This window comes from Podarcis liolepis (assembly GCF_965112155.1).
Source record: "Podarcis liolepis genome assembly, chromosome: 3".
Classification (NCBI taxonomy): Eukaryota; Metazoa; Chordata; class Lepidosauria; order Squamata; family Lacertidae; genus Podarcis; species Podarcis liolepis.
In genome coordinates this window covers 11,003,551-11,024,903 of record NC_139557.1, presented here as the reverse complement: position 1 = coordinate 11,024,903, position 21,353 = coordinate 11,003,551, and the positions used below count along the sequence as shown (strand labels likewise).

Here is a 21,353-nt window from a genome sequence, read left to right as displayed (position 1 = left end):
CACATTTTGTGTCATCCTTCGCAAAATGTACCAAGGCAGCTAACAGCCTGTAACATTTACTATTTGCTTATTTATGTATTTGTCTCTTTCCACCACGTCTCGAGACAGTGTATAAAATACTGTAAAAACAGCTAAAAGCAACACGCACAAAATAGCAGCAGATGAAATTAAAAACAGTACAAAGTGGACATCCGTGGCAGAGGTCTTTTCATCCGGCTGGGAAAACTTGTCAGAACAAAAGATGTATTTTCAATTGTTTCCGGAAGGTGTGCCTGTTGCATCTTGACAGGAATGCTATTCCAAGCCTAATGATTCTTATTAGGCTTACATTCCAGAAAATCAAAACAAATGAAAAAATCTTCCGGCAGCCTAGAGACAAGGAGATTGCCATAAACCACCATAGAGGACAATCTTGAGAGATGCAAAGGTTTTAATGTTCTCAGTGGTATTGTAGCCCTTTCCCCCGATCCCAGTTATGCAGAGGTCCAGTTTTATTTCACAACAGCCACAACAATGAGTCTGACCAACTGAGTTAAGAGCAGAAGTTCTGGCCTTAGCACCTAGTAAGTGCTGATCTTCAGTACATGTGGATTAAATGTTGAGTAGCAATACAATCCTTAACGCAGTGTTAGAAACTGGGATAAAAAAATCTAGGAGCCAAATGGCTCCTGGGACCTGGGTTGTGGGTGCCAAAACAGAATGTCTAGTCACCACTGGTAGGGGGTCAGCAACACTTCTTATTTATTATTTTGATAAGCATGAATTATTACGCTGTTCACACAAGTGACACATGGTTAATACCGTATGTTTATGTGGTTTCATGTGGTTCTAGGTCATGTGCACTAGAAGTAACACCTAGAACTTAGGTCAGCACAGGAATGCACTGGCAGGGAGCGCAGAGCTTTCGTCACTGGTGTAATATGCTGACACAGAGCGACTCCAGCCCAAAACCAGGCTGCAGCGTTCTGCACTGGGTGACGTTTCCGAACCAGCCTCAAAGCCAGCCCCACAGTGAGAGTCCGCCAAGCCCTGCACCACTGTGGCCCCGCCATCCCTGTAGCCGGTGTACCGGCTGTAGCTTGGGGGAAAATCCCCATAGCTTCTGAAGAGTTGCTCTGGACTCAGGTCAAAAGCTTCAAATTACAAAAAAGGAGATTCCAACAAAACATCAGGAAGAAAACTTTCTGACAGTAAGAGGTGATTGATTCCCACTAGAGGTGGAGGTTTTTAAGTAGAGGTTGAACGGTCATCTGTTATGGATGCTTTAGTTGAGATTCCCTCCTTGCCCGTGGTTCGGCTAGATGGCTCTTAGGTTGCTTCCCATGCTATGATTCTATGATTCTCAACTGCAGAGTTCTTAGAAAGACTAGGTGGAATGGAAACCGTTCAAGGAGACGAGCTCTGGTCTCTCAGAAGTGCAAATAGTCTGGTTCTGTTTCCATTTCTCCTTCTGGGGCAACCCTCGCTGAAAGGGTGGGATACAAAACAGCAAGGCGCAGGGTGGCTTAGTCAAGTCTAGGGACATGGGTAGCACTGTGGTCTAAACCACTGAGCCTCTTGGGCTTGCCGATTGGAAGGTCAGCGGTTTGAATCCCCACGACGCAGTGAGCTCCTGTTGCTCTGTTTCAGCTCCTGCCAACCTAGCAGTTTGAAAGCACACCAGTGCAAGTAGATAAATAGGTACCGCTGCGGTGGGAAGGTAAACAGCGTTTCCATGCACTCTGGCTTCCATCACAGTGTCCCGTTGCACCAGAAGCAGTTTAGTCATGCTGGTCACATGACCCGGAAAGATGTCTGTGGACAAACGCTGGCTCCCTCGGCTTGAAAGTGAGATGAGCACTGCACCCCATAGTCACCTTTGACTGGACTGAACTGTCCAGGGGTCCTTTACCTTTACCTAGTCCAGTCTATTCTTCAAGGAAGAATTTGAACCGAGTCAAATGCATGAGCTGAAGCTTTGCCGTGTTACAAGTTCATGCCTGCGCAATCAACACATATTTTAATGCACTGCAGTATTTTGGCATAGGAATGTAACATCTGCAGATGTTTTTTTTTGTGCCGGAATATGGTGCGCACATGATGACTTAATGAGTTGATTGCTGCGGTAGGTAACATAAAATAATGGGAAAATGAAGAGAACCGAGGCACATGGGACCCTCCCCTCCCTTCTGCCAGTGGAGCTGGGAAGCTGACTTTTTATGGAATTAATTGCAAATTTGGAGGAATCTATTCCCTGCTTGACAATCCTTTAGTGGCATGGCTGAAAAGTAAACTTCTTCCACTTCCCAGCTTTCTGCCAGACAGTATGCGCAGAGATGCCTCAGGATGTTAACTCTTTCCAAACTCGCCTGAAGGGTGTGGGTGCCGTTCAATGCTCTTCCATCCAGCATTACCTTACCCGAACTTTCATAGCTTTGAAAGCCTTTCTCAGGCTCTGTCTGACTTAGGCGAGCTTCTTAGTGGAGTAATAACGCACATCAAAAGCTGCAAAGATGATAATCTCATTCCTAGATATTTCTCTATTCTATTGTAATTGAATGTGTTCTTGTGATTCATTAAATCAAAAGAGCTCAGAGTGGAGCCCTTCATTCCTGTTGCTTCGCAGTTTTTGTATATATAAATGAGAAAATTTCATTTTGCTTTGCACTTGCAACAGCCCCCTTGATGGAGATTGCATATAGTAGTTCATTTAATAATACTTTAAATATATATACATGAAAGTGTTTACACTTTCACATCAACTGATCTCAGAAAATCCAGCCAGGACAGCTTTACCTTTGGACTATGAAGTTTTGCTTAGGTGACCTGTTTTTCATTTGTCAGGAAGATTGGCAACACGTGAAAAGGTTGTCTCTCTGGCATCCAAAAATCATGAGCAAGCAGAAGCTACTGCTGGTGGTATCCCTGGAAGCAATAGCCGGTGTAAACGCCTGAAATGGGGTGTGTCAAGATGGGCAGGAGGTGGAGCTAAGGCAAGGATCTGCCAGATCCTAAAATAATCCAGCTACCAGCACATTGTGCAAAGAAGTCCAAGCCAGGGCTGTTTACTGTGCCAGCCTAAAGCTGGCATGGGAAACCTGCAAACATATCCTGCCCACCCCCTTCAAACAGCTCAAATGGCAAGGCATCTACCACTGCCCACCAAAGAGAATTCTTTCTTTTTTTCCAACCCATTTTTGTTTTTGTTTCCATGGACTCAGCGACATTAGCCAAAAAACAACAATTTGAATATGTTATAAACCTGCAACACCAGATGGTGGCAGAGAGCAAAATAATAATAATAATTCTATGTGATTTTTACATAGCGTTTCCCACCCCCTTTTGTTATAACGATTTACCGTATTTTTTGCACCATAACGCTCACTTTTTTCCTCCTAAAAAGTAAGGGGAAATGTCTGTGCGTGTTATGGAGGGAATGCCTACGGGTGGCATGCCTACGGATTTTCCTCCTCTAAAAACTACGTGCGTGTTATGGTCAGGTGCGTGTTATAGAGCGAAAAATACGGTAATTCTGATTTAAAGGGTTCCCCCTTCCCTTTGTGTAGATCCACTCCATCGCATACAGGTAATTCAAGCAGCTCCTCTTTGCCCCTTGCTTTCTTCTATTTCCTTTGCAGCTCCTTAGACGAAATAGTTTGCCGCTTCGAATTTCATCGGCATTTTCTGATGCTTTCAAATGAAATTGTCGTACGTTATGAGTGCCTGTGAGTACGGTGCGATTCTGTGGTGCTGAACTATATAGTAGATTCACACCGACAGAGATGCTCCTGGCGAAATGACGGGACAATATTTTGCAAAGTCCTCACTTCAGAGAAGTACTGTTGTTACTTAAGTAGACTTGCAGCAAATATACAAGTGACGTTAGTGTTGGACGGTTCCATTTAAACCCGTAAATTGAGAACCGACAGCAGGATCCTAGGCATATTTACTTAGGAGCAAGTACCACTGCGTCCTTTGGGGCTTCCTCCCAAGGAGGCATACGTAAGATTGCAACATGAGTGCCATGTGAAACTTGAAATGCCCATTACCAATGGATTTCTGTTGCCAGTTTTCACTTCAAGGGAATATTTGATGCCAAGTGAGTGAGGTTGCATGAGTTGGGACGTTCCATTCCACCGTAAGGAACAGACGTGGGACTGTTGCGTGTCACATGTCTGTAACACATACCAGCATTGCATGCTGGGAACTTCCGTTTGTGTATAGCTTTCTGTTTTGCTTTGGACATGAAGATCAGACGTGTTTCCTTTTGTCCTGATCTACGCTGACCTATCCAGTTCAGCCAGTGTTTTCCTTCTGCTTCGTGATTAACTTATCACTACCTCACCAGACCATTTTTTTCAGGGGGCAGGGAATAGACTGTTTTTGTGACTGAGCAGATCTGGTGAGTCACCCTCACGAAGCAGCAGTCAGCTGGGAAAAGAAAAGCCTTTCCTGCAGTTATTATTATTATTCTTTTTCTTGCTGTGGGCAACCGGCCTTTGGATTTCCATGCATCCCTGCAACTAGGAAGCTGTCAGATGATGTGTAATGAGGTTGCAGTTGCAGATGCTATCTCCAGTTGTTCCTTACTCATGCTGGGAGAGCGCTTGTGTTTCATCATCTCTTGGCTTTCAGAAGAAGGAAAGGTGCTCCGGCAGCATCAGAGAGACTCAAAATTCCCAACAATTAAAATAGCGAGGCGACTCTTCGGTTACGAAATACGGCAGTACCAATTTTGGAGAAATTGCTGCTCCGCTTGTGAGCCACGATGAGCTTAAAAGAAGTTGACTTTTGTGGCATCCTGTTTCGGAAGGGAGAGTATTGTTGGGAGTGGAAAGGAATGCAGCCCCTTTCTGCGCAGACCAGGCCATCCCTCCCTTCCAGTGGAATGTACATCCAATTTTCACCCCTGTGAAAGAAATGCACCAAGAGGAAACAACACACTCGGGTGCCATTCCACTGTGCTACATTATACTTTCTCTGAGAAGCATCCAGCTCTTCGTCGACATGCAGAAATTCTCATCTGTCATCCCTGCCAAGCAATAGAGTGGAGAGGAGAATGCATGAAAAAACATTGAAAGTATGGGTTGTTTTTGTAAAATATCCCCATCCCAAAATGGGAACATTTGCAGTGAAAACCAAACCTTGCCAAAATTCAGCATGGCCCTACTTGTAACGCTCCCAGATCCATTGGGCATCATTCTCTCTGCAGTTTTGAAGCTTTAGCGTGTTGCAATGTGGTTTTTTGTTAATGCTTAACAATTAAGAAAATTCTTAACAAAGGAGCTCCTCCCATGGCACTGTCTCACCAGTTCCATTTTCTTAAATCATGAGCAACTGTTATTATTATTTTGCAAATAAAGGGACGCGGGCGGCACTGTGGTCTAAACCACTGAGCCACTTGGGTTTGCCAATTGGAAGGTCGTTAGTTTGAATCCCCATGACCGGGTGAGCTCCCATTGCTCTGTCCCAGCTCCTGCCAACCTAGCAGTTCGAAAGCACACCAGTGCAAGTAGATAAATAGGTACCGCTGCGGCGGGAAGGTAAACGGCATTTCCATGCGCTCTGTTTCCGTCACGGTGTCCCGTTGCACCAGAAGCGGTTTAGTCATGCTGGCCACATGACCCAGAAAGCTGTCTGTGGACAAACGCCGGTTTCCTCAGCCTGAAAGCGAGATGAGCGCCGCAACCCCGTAGTCGCCTTTGACTGGACTTAACCGTCTGGGGTCTTTTACCCTTTACCATTTACCTTTGTTTACACACAACATATTCTCTTTCATTTGTTTTAACTACGGTCCGAGGAAGAGTTCTGGGAAATCCAAAAGCAGGAGTAGGGAATCTGCGGCCCCCACAGATGTTTTTGGGACTACAAATTCCACCATCTCCATTCGTTGGCTGAGGCTGTTGAAAGTCCAACAACATCTGGAGAGGCGTTTCTGTCTGAAGCAACCACACTTCTTTTTCGGTTGGCCCTAAGAAAGATATTGTTCTGTTACTATCCCTTGGATCTCCTTCAAAACAGATCATCCTGGCTGCTTGGCTTTTCTTTGTGCTTTCTTTGAAGAGTTTCCAATAAGCAATCAATAAGCTACATTCGGGGGTTTTCCTTCTCAAGTTCTGCTCTGATGCACTGTGAACCTACTGGCGACTGGCCACAAATTAAGAGCGTGAGTGAAAACCCCCAGTTTCCTTAGCAACCAGCTGTTTCCCCCTCCTCAATCCAGTTAGCTATTTATTAACAGAGGACATGGGGAGGGGGACAGTGAGTGCAGGGATGAAAGTCTGTCCGTCAGTTCCCAGTGCTGCATATGAAACTGGAGGAGCTGCAATGATTTATCATGGAACTGTTCTCTTAGACAATTAAGGGAATCTTAAAGTTGATGATGTCTAACCCTTGGCTGCAGGGGAAGGGCGTTTCACATTGAAAAGGAGGAGGTAGTCTGGAGCAAAGTCGAATCAGTCAGTTTTGACATGGATCTGTTTCCATTTTTTCCCAGTAGGGAGAGTCATTTAAGTACCTCCTCCCATGACTCACTGTTCATTGTGGCTGGACTTAACCGTCTGGGGTCTTTTACCCTTTACCATTTACCTTTGTTTACACACAACATATTCTCTTTCATTTGTTTTAACTACGGTCCGAGGAAGAGTTCTGGGAAATCCAAAAGCAGGAGTAGGGAATCTGCGGCCCCCACAGATGTTTTTGGGACTACAAATTCCACCATCTCCATTCGTTGGCTGAGGCTGTTGAAAGTCCAACAACATCTGGAGAGGCGTTTCTGTCTGAAGCAACCACACTTCTTTTTCGGTTGGCCCTAAGAAAGATATTGTTCTGTTACTATCCCTTGGATCTCCTTCAAAACAGATCATCCTGGCTGCTTGGCTTTTCTTTGTGCTTTCTTTGAAGAGTTTCCAATAAGCAATCAATAAGCTACATTCGGGGGTTTTCCTTCTCAAGTTCTGCTCTGATGCACTGTGAACCTACTGGCGACTGGCCACAAATTAAGAGCGTGAGTGAAAACCCCCAGTTTCCTTAGCAACCAGCTGTTTCCCCCTCCTCAATCCAGTTAGCTATTTATTAACATATAACATAACATATAAACTTGGTTATATGTCGTTGCACGTCTGGAATTTGTTTTTGTTTTTATACTGAATATGCACCATATATGCTTCTATTATTGATTATATGGCTGTGTGTTAGAGTGTTCGTATGTATATTCTCCTTAAAAACCAAGGTTATAATCACACATATGGAAAATGCTGGACTGACTGTGATTTATTCTCAGTTGAACATCTGGCTAGTTTAGATGGCAACCTTGAGCTAGGTTGAGAGCTTTGTGAAAGAAGAAAAGTCACTTGATCCAGGGGCAGTCCATATATATACACATATAAACACACACACACACACACAGATCCCTATGAGGTTTTGGTAGATTGCTAAAACTGACTCCTGCCCCACCCTTCATTGTTGTATGATCTCTGGATGGGAAGACGGAGCTTTCTCTGTGCTGATCCATAGCAATCTTTTTGTGAGTGACTTTACCCCTTTGTCTCTTGCCTTTACCCCCCCAAAAAACAGCCCCCCTTAACTGCTCCCTAAAAAAAGCTCAACAACTTTGAGCTGAACCCCCAAAACCCCGGGGGGGGGGGATGTAGATCACTACCAGTTTTTAATTCTGAAAGTAAATCGCAGTCTCTTGAGAGTTGGCCACCCCTGTTCTACAGGATGGGGTATTAGTATGTGAAATGATCCAATGTGTGCTGGTCCCGGGGAGAAGGTTACCATTATCGTAGTCAAAGATCAGTCCTGAGTCACTAGCCTGGAAACAGTTCACAAGGAGCGAGGCGAGGTCCGAAGCAGGAAGCCGGGCGGGGAACAGGAACACTGGAAGGTCAGGTCTGGGTCCAGGTAGGAGCAGGTACTCAATGACGACGTTGCTCCCGCAACCTGGGACCGGGCTGACTGGTCTTTATCTTCTCTGAGGCCAGGGGCGGTCCCGGCCCCCAGGAGACCGCCTCCCCTGGCCTTAAGGCGAGCACTTCTCCTGGGAGAAACCAGTTCCCTCCGCCTCTCTGCCCTGAGCCTCTGCAGTTCAGGAGAGGCTGAAGGGTTAATGGACCCAGAGGGAGACTCACCTGTAAGCACTGAGTCCTCAACCACCTCCGGAGCCAGAGTGGATTCACCTGGTGCCTGCTCCTGAGGATCCGGCACAGGTGCAGGCGCTTCAGACTCAGAGCCCTGCCCCAGTTCAGCCGGCCCTGGAGGTGGGGACTCCTGTGCAGGCTGGGATTCCTCCGGTTCAGCCTCTGAATCGGAATCCCAGGCCATCACACAATGATTCCCAGGCATGCATCTCCAGCGGGTGGAGATGTCAAGTGCTAGCATGACCAATGGTCAGGGGAGATGTCCCCAGTAACACCAGGAGAGCCACATTATTGTGAGCTGCTTCGAACTCGAAGTACTTTGTCAAAAAGATGGGATACATGATTAAATTTAATCAAATAGAATAGCAAGTTCCCCGCCCACGGTTTTACAGCATGCAGACACTAACCGGCGAAGGTGTAGCCATCCATTGCATGAACTCCCTGATGTCACATGGGTTGTTGCCAGTGTTAGAAACTTGGATATAAAAGCTAGGCACCAAATGGCTTCTTAGCCCAAGGGTAAAGGTAAAGGTAAAGGGACCCCTGACCATTAAGTCCAGTCGTGACCGACTCTGGGGTTGCGGCGCTCATCTCACTTTATTGGCCGAGGGAGCCGGCGTACAGCTTCTGGGTCATGTGGCCAGCATGACTAAGCCGCTTCTGGCAAACCAGAGCAGCGCATGGAAACACCGTTTACTTTCCCGCTGGAGCGGTACCTATTTATCTACTTGCACTTTGACGTGCTTTTCGACTGCTAGGTTGGCAGGAGCAGGGACCGAGCAATGGGAGCTCACCCTGTCGCAGGGATTCGAACCACCGACCTTCTGATCGGCAAGTCCTAGGCTCTGTGGTTTAACCCACAGCGCCACAGTCCCCCAAATGGAATATCTAGTTGTCATTTTGGGTTACACGGCTCAAATGTCTTCTTTTTCAAAGGATGGGCTGAATGTGATTGATTGATAGTTCAGATGACAACTTTGAGCTTGGTTAAGAGCGTTGAGAACTTAAGGAAGAAAAGCTTATTATTATTATTATTATTATTATTATTATTATTATTATTATTATTATTATTATTTTATTTATACCTCGCCCATCTGGCCTATTCCGACCTCTTTTTCTGAATGGTGACTGCTTCTCAGGTTGCACTGGAAAATGCAATTTGGTTCCAGAAATTCATTCTGATTGTGCAGATAAAATATAATGGATCGAATTCTACAGGATGGGGTACTACTGTGTGAAAAAAGTCCAGATCCAATGATCTCCAGGTGGTGGAGATGTCATGTGCCATCCAGGCACCTTCACGTGGTTGCAAGTGGTTGATAGCTGGATGCAAAGTGTGTGTGGCTAATTTCAAAGACGCCGTTGGAGGTGCTTAGGGGCAGACCTTCATCATTGTCTTTTGGTAGGTCCGGCTTCTACAACTCTTCCCCCCAAGTTGGCCAAGGTTGCACTCCTGAAGCGCTTAGTTTGCATTTGCCTGTGTCTAGCTACTGCATCACGCTGCAGACGTAGAATTACTTGAGGTAGTTTTAAAGTATTGAAGGTTATTCGAGTACTAGAAATATCATATCAATAGCAGGAAGGCACCTTTACAACTGGGTCATTGTGAAATCAGTTTTGCTAGGCTTCTGTGTTACAGGTATCACTCACCGAAAGAACAGAATGCTTTGATCTTCTTTTATCAAAAGCCTACCCTCTGTTTTCTTCCCAAGAATGAAGAATTAGCAGATGGCGGCTGTACTGAAACTTTTCATGTTTTTAATCTGATGAGATAAAGAGCTCCTGAAAAATATCTAGCCAGTCAATAGTTAACACTGAACGGATCTGGGAACATTCTGTGGCCATTTTAAAATGTACTCCCAGTATATCGTATAAAAAAACCTAGCATGTTACATTCAACAAGTGAGACATGATTCCAGGGGTCACAGGGTGGAGTGTTCCTGCTCAGGATGCCCATTCAAGTTCCACTCCACCCACCCCAGTTTTCCAGTCGACCCTGACAAGAGTCATTCAGTATTTTGTGCCGCCTGAGCATCCTCGCTGACATGTTTGGGGGTTCCCCACCTTGGGATCTTCCCACCGAAAAGTTGTTTGTACTTCTGCAAACCTCAGGGATTCCCTGAGCCTCTGTTACTTCCACCTTGTGTGTGGATGGTGCCATTATGGCTAAGTAAAGATGGTCAATATGAGTAAGACCAATACCCAGTATGTTGTCGAGCACAATTGAAAGTGTTGATGCTGTCCTTTGAAGCACTAAACAGCCTCGGCCCAGTATACCTGAAAAAGCGTCTCCACCCCCATTGTTCTGCCCGGACACTGAGGTACAGCTCCGAGGGCCTTCTGGCAGTTCCCTCACTGCAAGACGTGAGGTTACAGGGAACCAGGCAGAGGGTCTTCTTCGTAGGGGTACCCTCCCTGTGGAATGCCCTCCCATCAGATGTTAAGGAAATAAATAACTACCTGACATTTAGAAGACATATGGAGGCAGCCCTATTTAGGGAAGTTTTTAATGTTTGGTGTTTTATCATGTTTTTAATATTCTGTTGGGAGCCACCCAGAGTGGCTGGGTAAACCCAGCCAGATGGATGGGGTATAAATAATAATTATTACAGTGGACCCTCCGTATACAAATTAAATTCATTCCGGGGTTCCAGTGTGGTGTAGTGGTTAAGAGTGGTAGACTCGTAATCTGGTGAACTGGGTTCGCGTCTCCGCTCCTCCACATGCAGCTGCTGGGTGACCTTGGGCTAGTCACACTTCTTTGAAGTCTCTCAGCCCCACTCACCTCACAGAGTGTTTGTTCTGGGGGAGGAAGGGAAAGGAGAATGTTAGCTGTTTTGAGACTCCTTAGGGTAGTGATAAAGCGGAATATCAAATCCAAACTCTTCTTCTGTAACTGGAGGTGCCGCTTCTGCGCACACGCGCAGTGCAATAGAGCACTTCTGTGCATGTGTGCACTGTGAAACACGGAGGTATACACTCCCAAGTTTGCCGGGTTTGCAACCCGAAGGTTACATATCCAGAGCGGTACGTAACTCAAGGGTCCACTGTATAATTAGTAGTAGCAGTAGTATTACCAAGATGAAGGTCTACCAGGCTTGCGAGCTGAACACGTTGCTTTATGGAAGTGAGTCGTGGGCAACTTCTTCCCACCACGAGTGACACCTCAATGCCTTGCATATGTGCTGAGTCCGGAAGATTTTTGGCATCACATGGCAGAGCAGAGTCTCAAACAGAGATGTGCTCTCCAAAGCCCACATTCCCACCATGTTTGCACTCCTGTCTCAGCAAGGTCTACACTTCGCTTGTTCATGTACACAGAATGGAAAGTGGCAGGATCCCCAAGGACGTGCTCTATTGGGGGTTGGCTTCAGGCACTCAGGTTATTGGCAGACCAACCCTGCAATGCCAAGACATGAAGGCAAATGGGACATGAACACTGGCAACATTAACCTTGCCATGTGGGAACCTCTTGCAGACAACCACAGCTCCTGGAGACAGACAGCCCGGTTACGTATCCACAGCTGTGACCAGAAGAGGAATGACCCCTGGGAGGAGTTCGGAGAGAAGAAACACCATGGTGCATCTGTAGCAGCAAAACCGGACACCTTCATCTGCCCCAGCTGCAATAAAACATGTCTCTCCCATATCAGTCTCTACAGCCACAGCAGACGCTGTAACTCTCCAACAGTTTGACTTCACGCCTGAAGACACACTCTTCCATTGTCTCCTGAGATGGATAGATGCCAACTACAGAGAACATGTTGAGGAATATTCAGTAAGCCTGTAGCTGTATAACCCATTCCCTATTAAAGTTTGTAACCCATTCCCTATTAAAGCTTCTCTCCTCCTGGTTTCTGCCTTTCCTAGTCATTTTCACCATTTTGGTGTAGTCCATCATCTTCATTCATTCGTCTCCGGTCGGAACTTTAATTTCTTTCTATCTCTGGGCCAGTAGTATCTGCACTGCTGTTGTCGCATACAGAAATAGTCGTTTCTGCTCCTTTGGTATCTCTGCGCCTAAAATTCCTAGTTAAAAGGCTTCTGGTTTTCTCACAACATTATTTTAAACATTTTTAAAAACTCATTATAAATCATTTCCCAGAATGCTTTTGTTAACTTGCATGTCCACCACATGTGGTAGGACGTATCTGCCATCAAATCCTGAGCTTCTCCAGCTGATCCCATGGTGTGCCTTTAAATCGCCTCAAGATATGTATGGGAAACCAAATTATTACATTAATTTAGATAATAATAATGATCCTGGTGGCTTCTGGCAGAGCGTGTGGAGAATCTCAGCACGATAATTTTCCTTTCTCCTTTCATCCTTGGAAAATCAAGAGTTCTGGCAGCACCTTCAGAAACATGAGTCCTGTAATGGCACACAGAAAGACATCATTTGATTATGATTTTATTTCCTAAATAAAGGCCAGCTTGAGGTTATCTTACGAGCTCCTTGATAAGGGCCATATCTGTCAGCATTAATATCCCCATTTTTAGACCCCCAGATTTCATCCCAATTTACACAACTTGGAGAAGGACTTGGCAGATGAGACAGGAAACGTTCTCACTGCCTTCCTTTCAGAGGTTTCTTACTAAAGGGTTAAGACAGGAGGCAAGTCAGCTGTGTTGTACCTGTTAATGTTTTCAGATACAGTCAAGTTCTGTGGGTGGGAAAATCTTGCTCTGCCTCATCGCCTGCTGGTTCCTGTGTGTCTTAAAGTAATAGAGCTTATGTTAGCGAAAAGTGGTTTTGGAGGAAAGAATTGATGAAAGGCTGCTAACGCCACCTCATTTACTGCTGGAATGGGGGATTCCAACCTTGCTTACTTATATTTGCATTACCATGGTGCCCTGTGTAATATTTTTCATGGTTACTTGAATTGCGTATGACCAGCTGTCTATAAATAGCACTTATATTAAGTACTTACATGCCACACAAATTCTTTCTCCCTTCACAAATAAATTTACAGGACACACATAAATCTTCACCGAGAAGTCATACATTGCAAAATAACATTTTTTTTTAAAAAAAAGAAGATCCCATAGCATTTAGAAATCAACTGAACATGTTTTGACACCTGTCTACAGATGATTTCCCACTTGTGTCATATTTTGGCTATCATCGCTCGCCGCGAACATGAGCAACTCCTTGTGAACTTTTGAACCTCTGTAGTCTCGTTCACTCATCGGGATAAGAATTTGCATTCTTCCAGCAGGTAGCTCTCTTTCTCTCTGAATTAGCATCCTGATCCTAGTCCCAAACAGTGGGAAATGGAAACAGTGGTCTGTCCTTTTAGACAGAAAAGAACGTCATGTTGATGCCTCCATGTAGATAGGAGTCTTCGGTTGCCGGGCCAAATCCACAGAAATGTAGATTTATGGTTCTCGGGGAGAACCTGAGGCTTCTTTGCATGGCGAGTTGCACCACACAATTCACTCCCTGTGCGCAGGTAGCTCAGATAGATGAATTACTGACACCTCCAGTTTATGCTTGTTTGATGGCAACATTTTGTGGATGGTGGCAGTTGGTAACCATGAGGCTACTGCCTTTGAAAGACAACTAAGGATTAGGGAGGCCAGCACCCTTGCTTGCAAGTGCTGCTATGCAGTGAAGGCAGGAGTGCTCCGGTCAGTATGTCTAGAAAGTAATAGTACAAAGCTATTGTACTACCGACCTTAATGTACGCTTGTGAAACATAGACCACTTATAAACACCATCTCCAACTCTTCAGAAGGTTCCATCAATGGTGTCTCTGAAAAATTTTACACATCACTTGGGAAGACAGGCAAACTAATACCAGTGTACTGGAAGAAGCAAAGATCACCACTGTCAAAGCCATGATTCTTCAACATCAACTTTGTTGGACTGGTCATGTTGTGCGGATGCCTGATTATCGTCTTCCAAAGTGACTACTCCATTCCGAATTTAAAAATGGAAAGCTTAATGGTGATGGTCAACAAAAGAGGTTTAAAGACTCTCTCAAGGCAAATCTTTAAAAATGTGGTATAAGTACAGAAAATTGGGAAGCACTGGCCTGCAAGCACTCCAATTGGAGAACAGCCTTTACCAAAGGTGTGGTGAGCTTTGAGGAAGCACAAACTCAGGGTGGAAAGGAGAAACAAGCCAAGAGGAAGGCACATTTGGCAAACCCACACCGTGATCAACTGCTGTCCGGAAACCTATGTCCCCACTGTGGGAGGACGTGTGGATCCAGAACTGGCCTCCACAGTCACTTACGGACTCACTGTTAAAACCACTTTCATGGAAGACAATCTTACTTGGCCACAAGTGTTCGCTAAAGAAGAAAGATAATCAAATGCAGAGCTATTACTGCTCATAAATAGGTTCTTTCAACACATTATTTTGGTTACCCCCAAGAACATGGAGTCTCCCTTTGCTTTAAAGGCAGCTGACATAAAACTATGAATAATACTTAACTTGGTCCAGACACTGATTCCTGCATAAAATCTGCATAAGTAAACAGTTTAGTTCCACATTAATGGGAGGATGCGGAATGGAAGAGTTCGCCAAACAGGGCTGACATAGTTGCACATAGGGAGAAACATACTGAGAGGAAGGCACATTTGGCAAACCCTCGTCATGATCAACATCCTGTCCAGAAACCTATGTCCCCACTGTGGAAGGACATGTGGATCCAGAATTGGCCTCCACGGTCACTTACGGACTCACTGTTAAGACTGTTTTCATGGAAGACAATCTTACTCGTCTACAAGTGATCGCCAAAGATGTATTTCTGATGTCATGACCCATATTTGTGCTGGGCAGCTGAACAGTGATGACCACATAGCCCCTGCGTCTCTCTGTGCTTCCACGGATGAATATTGACCGATAAGGATGTCTACTTTCTCTTGGGTACTCATCAGTCTCAGCTCCTCTTCCCTACCAAACTACCTCATCCACTGGAAAAGGGATACCTGAGGTCCTTGGCGATAGAGGTGACCCCGTGACCCTCACCTGGTCTTGCCACAGGTGAGACCTGGAAAACCATTGAATGCTCTTCACTCGTTCATTTCTGTTTAGGCCAACGTAACTTGCCTCCACTGGGAAAAGGCAGTTCTTTTTTTTAAAAAAAAAAAAGTAACGTGAACAGTTTGATAGGCTAACGTGAAATGTCAGGCACACTATTCAAAGAAGAATTTCTCAATCCATTAAAAAAAATATTAAGCTGGCGTGAATTGGGTAATTTTTTATGTTAAAGTTTATACGTGCTAGTTGATGCACTGATATTGAATTGATTAGGTTTTAATAACAAAATATTAAGATTCCTATGATAAACGGCATGTTCATAGGGCAGTTATGATGCTATGCTATATCCTGCACATGGGTAATATTCAGTCATGTAAGACCTAGCTCTGAACTCCAAGAACCACACTAAACTTGCAGCAATAAAATGGCTAGCATGTTTGCAAAGCTAAGCAGGGTCCGGTATGGTTTCAAATTGGATGAAATTCCTTCATTGCATGGAGTTGGACTAGCTGACCCCTGTTTTCTCTTCCAACTATGATTCTATGATGATGTGTATAATAACACAGAATAAAAAAGATTTTCTGTTTTTCTCCCTTTTCTGCTTTCTACCACAAACATCCGAAGTGTGGAAACTTTGCTGTTCTGGTGGATTTCCATGTTACGTCGCGTGACTCCAGTAAGGACACTGTGTGGTTTTCGGATCGTAAGAGAGAGGTAAGGCTCAATCATTTGTGCTTTAAAAGCACACAATTTAAGCAGGGGAAGCAGGAGATTGCATTGGCTTATTCACATTTGGTTATTGCATGTTCTTAGTATCTTGGAAATTTTTATTTGTGCTCCCTTTTTTGTTGGAATTGATATGATCTTTGAAGATACTGCAGGGAAAAACTCTGGAAAAGTGACCTGAAGTTTACAGCATGTCATTCTTTGGAGGAGAACTACCTGAAAATGATTCACAGATGTTATTTAACTCTGAGTAGTCTTGCTAAAGATGTATAAGACTGAATCAGATAAGTGCTGGAGATGCAAAGAGGTGGAGGGAACGTTCTTTCATATGTGGTGGACTTGTAAAGGGGTAAAAGAGTAGTGGGAAATGATCTATAATGAATTGGAAAAAATGTTTAAAAGTACTTTCCCAAAAAAACCCAGTCCTTTCTGTTGGGGATAATTCAGACTGAAATTCCCAGTTATCAGAAAAGGTTATTTATGTATGCAACAACTGTGGCCCGTGTTTTGTTAGCCCCAAAATGGAAAACAAGCGAGGTCTCAACCAAAGGAGATTTAAGAAGACTGGAAAACGTTTAATGAATATATGAGAAATAACTGTGTACAGCTGAAAACGCTGGCAGCATTAAGATAAATTCAGCAATGTAAACAAGTTTTGATGGCTGCAGTAGTGGGATACTGAATGGTATAGTTTTTGTAAAATATGCAGGCATCTATGATATGTAAAATGAATCATGGAAAGAGAAGAAGGGAAGTCATTTATATTTTAAGGATATTTAAATGAGTGTTTTAAATTGTAAAACAGAGAATTTAATAAAAAACAGACAGATAGATAGATAGATAGATAGATAGATAGATAGATAGATAGATAGATTTGAAGATACTGCCTGCATGTATGATCTGGAGTTCATGGTCTTATAGAACAACTGAAGCTGCAGGAGAGCCAGTGTGGTGTAGTGGTTAAGAGCGGTAGTGTCGTAATCTGGGGAACCGGGTTCACGTCTCCGCTCCTCCACATGCAGCTGCTGGGTGACCTTGGGCCAGTCACACTTCTCTGAAGTCTCTCAGCCCCACTCACCTCACAGAGTGTTTGTTGTGGGGGAGGGAGGGAAAGGAGAATGTTAGCCGCTTGGAGACTCCTTAAAGGGAGTGAAAGGCGGGATATCAAATCCAAACTCTTCTTCTTCTATTTGTGCTATTGTGGCAAAGGAGCATCTTCCTTCCTTCCTTCCTTCCTTCCTTCCTTCCTTCCTTCCTTCCTTCCTTCCTTCCTTCCTTCTTGCTTCTCTTCACTCCCAACTGAAGGGGTGTGCCTGTCTCGCTGCTTCCTGTATGTCATAGCAGCCCATAGAGCAGCATATGTAGAAAAGAAAACATTTAGATTTGCCTAAGGAAGAATAAGGGCAGTGATGTGTTGCATTTATATTCTGCCTTTCCGTTTAAAAGACAGCAACTAAGCAGCGTCAATCTTGATGCTTACCTTTGGTTACCTCCCCCACTTTGCTTGCCTTCTCCTGTTTGCCAAATCCCTTTGCTTGCAAGCTTGAGGGACGTCTCTTTATTTTGACTAATGTGTACAAAGTATGGTACAAAAGCAAAGAGCAGTCACTTTGCTGCTCCTGCCTTCAGCTGTAAGATTGCTCAGGGATTTGTCACTAATCTATTTTCTATTATTTCCCTCCTCTCCAATGTCCAAAAGGCTCACTTAGTATACGTGGATCTAGGAATGACCATGATGTACTTAGAAATATATGCAGTTGATTTCAAATCAAGTTTAGAACTGCAGCCTGCATTGCTTTTCAGCTTCTTTGCAAAGACACTGCACGATAAACAAATCTGAGAATTCACAAGTGGTTTCTCAGACCTCGTAGAAGATGCTCCAACCTGTCTGAAAACAAATATTTATTCTAGGATGTCTGCTTGCTGCTAAAAGATGTCGTTGATTCAAGGGTGACGCAGTACCTGAAAGGTCGCAAACGGCACGGACAGTCGAAGGAAACGGAACACGCAAAAGTTAATCCTTTGTCTCTGAAAGGTAGGAGCTGCTTATAACAACAAACACAGTGCGATTTCCCCACGGTTGTTTTTTTGCTTAAGCTTTTGAGTGTTGAATTGTCTCATTACCTAGACTTCCATCAAATAGACAGGCTGAACACCTTGGAAATAGCTGAGTGCCATTAGAAATTATTTTGCCTATGATCATGTTGGCTTGGAGGGGGATACAGTCATTGGGTCAAGCCAGCAGAAGGCATTCTGTCCATTGGGGTACTATGGTCCAGAATTCAGTATTGACCCATAAGACAGTCTACCACCTGAAAAAACAACAACCCACTGTTGGCGTGAATAGAAAGAAGAATTTCACTGGATGGCAGCGAATTAGCTAGTGACTGATAGGGCCGACTAGCAAAACTCCATGGCTCAGGCTGGTCCCTTGGTTTGCTTCAGCCTTAGGATGAAAACTGTCTCATATAGGGTGGACACAGCTTCATAGAACTAGAAGGACATTTGTTCATTTCTGCTGGCTTGCTTCTTTAAAATAGCCACTAGGTTATATCATGAGTGAATAGTAGGGCATCTGGTGGACTGGATTTGCCCCATGAGCCACCAATTTCCTACTGCTATTTTAAAGCTTTTTTTAAAAAAAGAAAGAAAGCAAGAAATTGCACCTCTCTGCTCTGCATTTGCTGTTTTGGGGCTCATATTGCCTAACCTTATTTCTAAAAGCAGCATGGATATCCTTTCCCCATTTTCAGAAGACTTTGTGCATCCCAAGTTTTTCTCCCTATGGCTACTGTGTCTGGAAGGGATAGTGTGAAAAGGATGTCCTGCAAAAGAAAGGGTAAAATGAGTTTGGAGAATGTTTTGGCTTGATCATTTGGATAATGTGTGAGTGCCTGGAGGCGGTTGGAGGATGGATGGCGGCTAACAGATTGAGGTTGAATCCTGACAAGACAGAAGTACTGTTTTGGGGGGACAGGAGGTGGGCAGGTGTGGAGGACTCCCTGCTCCTGAATGGGGTGCACGGCCTGGGAGTCATTTTGGACTCACAGCTGTCCATGGAGGCGCAGGTCAATTCTGTGTCCAGGGCAGCTGTTTACCAGCTCCATCTGGTATGCAGGCTGAGACCCTACCTGCCCACGGACTGTCTCTCCAGAGTTGTGCATGCTCTGGTTATCTCCCGCTTGGATTACTGCTATGTGCTCTACGTGGGGCTACCTTTGAAGGTGACCCGGAAGCTACAACTAATCCAGAATGCAGCAGCTAGACTGGTGACTGGGAGTGGCCGCCAAGACCATATAACACCGGCCCTGAAAGACCTACATTGGCTCCCAGTACATTTCTGACCACAATTCAAAGTGTTGGTGCTGACCTTTAAAGCCCTAAACAGCCTCGGCCCAGTATATCTGAAGGAGCGTCTCCGCCCCGATCGTTCTACCCGGACACTGAGGTCCAGCCCCGAGGGCCTTCTGGCGGTTCCCTCACTGCGAGAAGCCAAGTTACAGGGAACCAGGCAGAGGGCCTTCTCGGTAGTGGTGCCCTCCGGGTGAAACGCCCTCCCACCAGATGTCAAAGAGAAGAACAACTACGAGACTTTTAGAAGACATCTGAAGGCAGCCCTATTTAGGGAAGCTTTTAATGTTTGATGTATTACAGTACTTTAATATTTTTTGGGAAGCCGCCCAGGGTGGCTTGGGAAGCCCAGCCAGATGGGCGGGGTATAAATAAATTGTTGTTGTTGTTGTTGTTGTTGTTGGAAATAAATTGTTGTTGTTGTTATAAGCTTTTAGGAGGTGGGATAGAAAAGCCCCTATCCCCACCCCTCCAGATTTCTTGTAGTATGGATAGCGAGAGAAGATCTGCCTAGTTTTCACAACATTTTTACTTGCACTTGCAAATGCATTTGTGCATATCCATCCCATTGTCCTTTGCTCTGCCTTTCCCTCCCTCCGTTGCCTCTCCTGCTGTTTAAATTTAAATTGTAAGTTCCTTGGGACGGAGAACTGCCTTTCCTGTTCGTTGCTTTGTAAAATGCCACACACACTGATGGTTTTACGGAAATAAACAGTAATAAATGTATGTGCTGGGAGGAGTTGCCTGTGTGCCTGTTTTGAGTGGATTATTACAGGCCTGGCTTCTTGGAAAGTGGGGCAACTAGTCTGTTTGCTTTCTCTTCCACACTTTGTAGTCCTAATTCACACTAATAGCAGATGAGATGGTAAACCTGTGCCTGGTCTAAAGTGCTTCAGACCATGTTTGGGAGCTCATATGAATGGATCTGGCAAAATGAAAAGCTCTACGCACAAAAATTAGAAAACTAGATGCCGGGGGAAAGAGTTCTTGACTCATGTTCTCTGTGACATACTAGTTTCCTGCTTGGATGCTTTTGAATTAAGTTTTATGGAAATGTTTTCTCTTCAGCCATGTAAAGTCCCACCTGCAGCCTGAGGACGTACACTCTGGATCAGAGATTGCCAATCTTTTTGGACCAGAAGGCATTTTTCCCCCAACAAAGTTATAATCATAAATAAATAAGAATAACAATGTGCACCCCACCACCGAGACCATTCCATCGTAACTATCCAACCTCCCAAAATTTAAACGCCTCTTGCGATGGTTTGACCCCTTTCCATTTTAACAGTACAGATTCTACAAACAGCCTCCATATCTCCTCAAAATCATTTCTCCTTCATATTCCCCGTCTTACCTTAATGGCACATTTAAATTTATCATTAATAGCTATACCCCACACCTCTTTGTACCATTCTTCCATTTTATATTCTGCTTGCCCCTTACACTCCCTAGCTATCACAATTCGTGCATCTGTCAATAATTTTGTGAGCGAGCCCTTCATAGACTGCAAACCTTCCACCCCATCATGAATTGATAACAATGCTACCTCTGGACTTTCGGAAATTTCAATTTTGAGAGAAAGTGCTATGGTGCCAGTCACAAAATGGCCCCCATGGGGCACATGGCATGACATAAAACTGGAGAGACAGACGCCCCTGGCAACCATGGAAATCCAGCTATATCCTGCTGGTCCTTACTGCGGAGATCACTCCATATTATTCTGCACATTCACTAGCTCACTGGTGTTGTTGTTGTCTAATAGCAGCAGGGAGCATTATCCTGATCACACTGAGCTTAGTGGTGTAGCTTGGGTTGCCAGAGCCCGGGGCCATGCAGACGGGGTGGGAGGAAGGGAAATGGACAGAGTTCACATGCACATTCAACTGTTCCACCCAGGAGATCGCAGCCGCAGAGATAAAAAAGAAGAGTCATTCCGTTGTCTGGAGAAGTCACTTCCTGGTTTGCGTGGAGAAGCCTTTTTCAAAGGAGCCCAGCAACAGAAGCACGCAGCTGTATTCAACACTGAGTGTTGAGATTTTGTGCCCTTAATCATTTTGTGCCTGGGGTAATAACCCCGTGGCCTCCCCACGCTACACCACTGACTGAGCCCCAAGTCAACAGCAGATGCTCTTGCATCAGAATTTCACAGCAGAGAACCCAACCCA

At 44.7% G+C, this 21,353-nt stretch overlaps 1 protein-coding gene and 1 long non-coding RNA gene across 2 annotated transcripts in view; both read left to right on the top strand.

The window, feature by feature from the left end:
- Window positions 1-21,353, top strand: part of LOC310703557 — a 453,580-nt gene that overhangs the window by 262,045 nt on the left and 170,182 nt on the right. The window lies entirely within an intron of this gene.
- Window positions 1-21,353, top strand: part of SLX4IP (SLX4 interacting protein) — a 94,605-nt gene that overhangs the window by 36,667 nt on the left and 36,585 nt on the right. Inside the window, 2 exon segments of the mRNA XM_083495927.1 lie at window positions 15,736-15,825; window positions 17,749-17,872. Coding sequence (XP_083352053.1) covers window positions 15,736-15,825; window positions 17,749-17,872 — 214 coding nt within the window.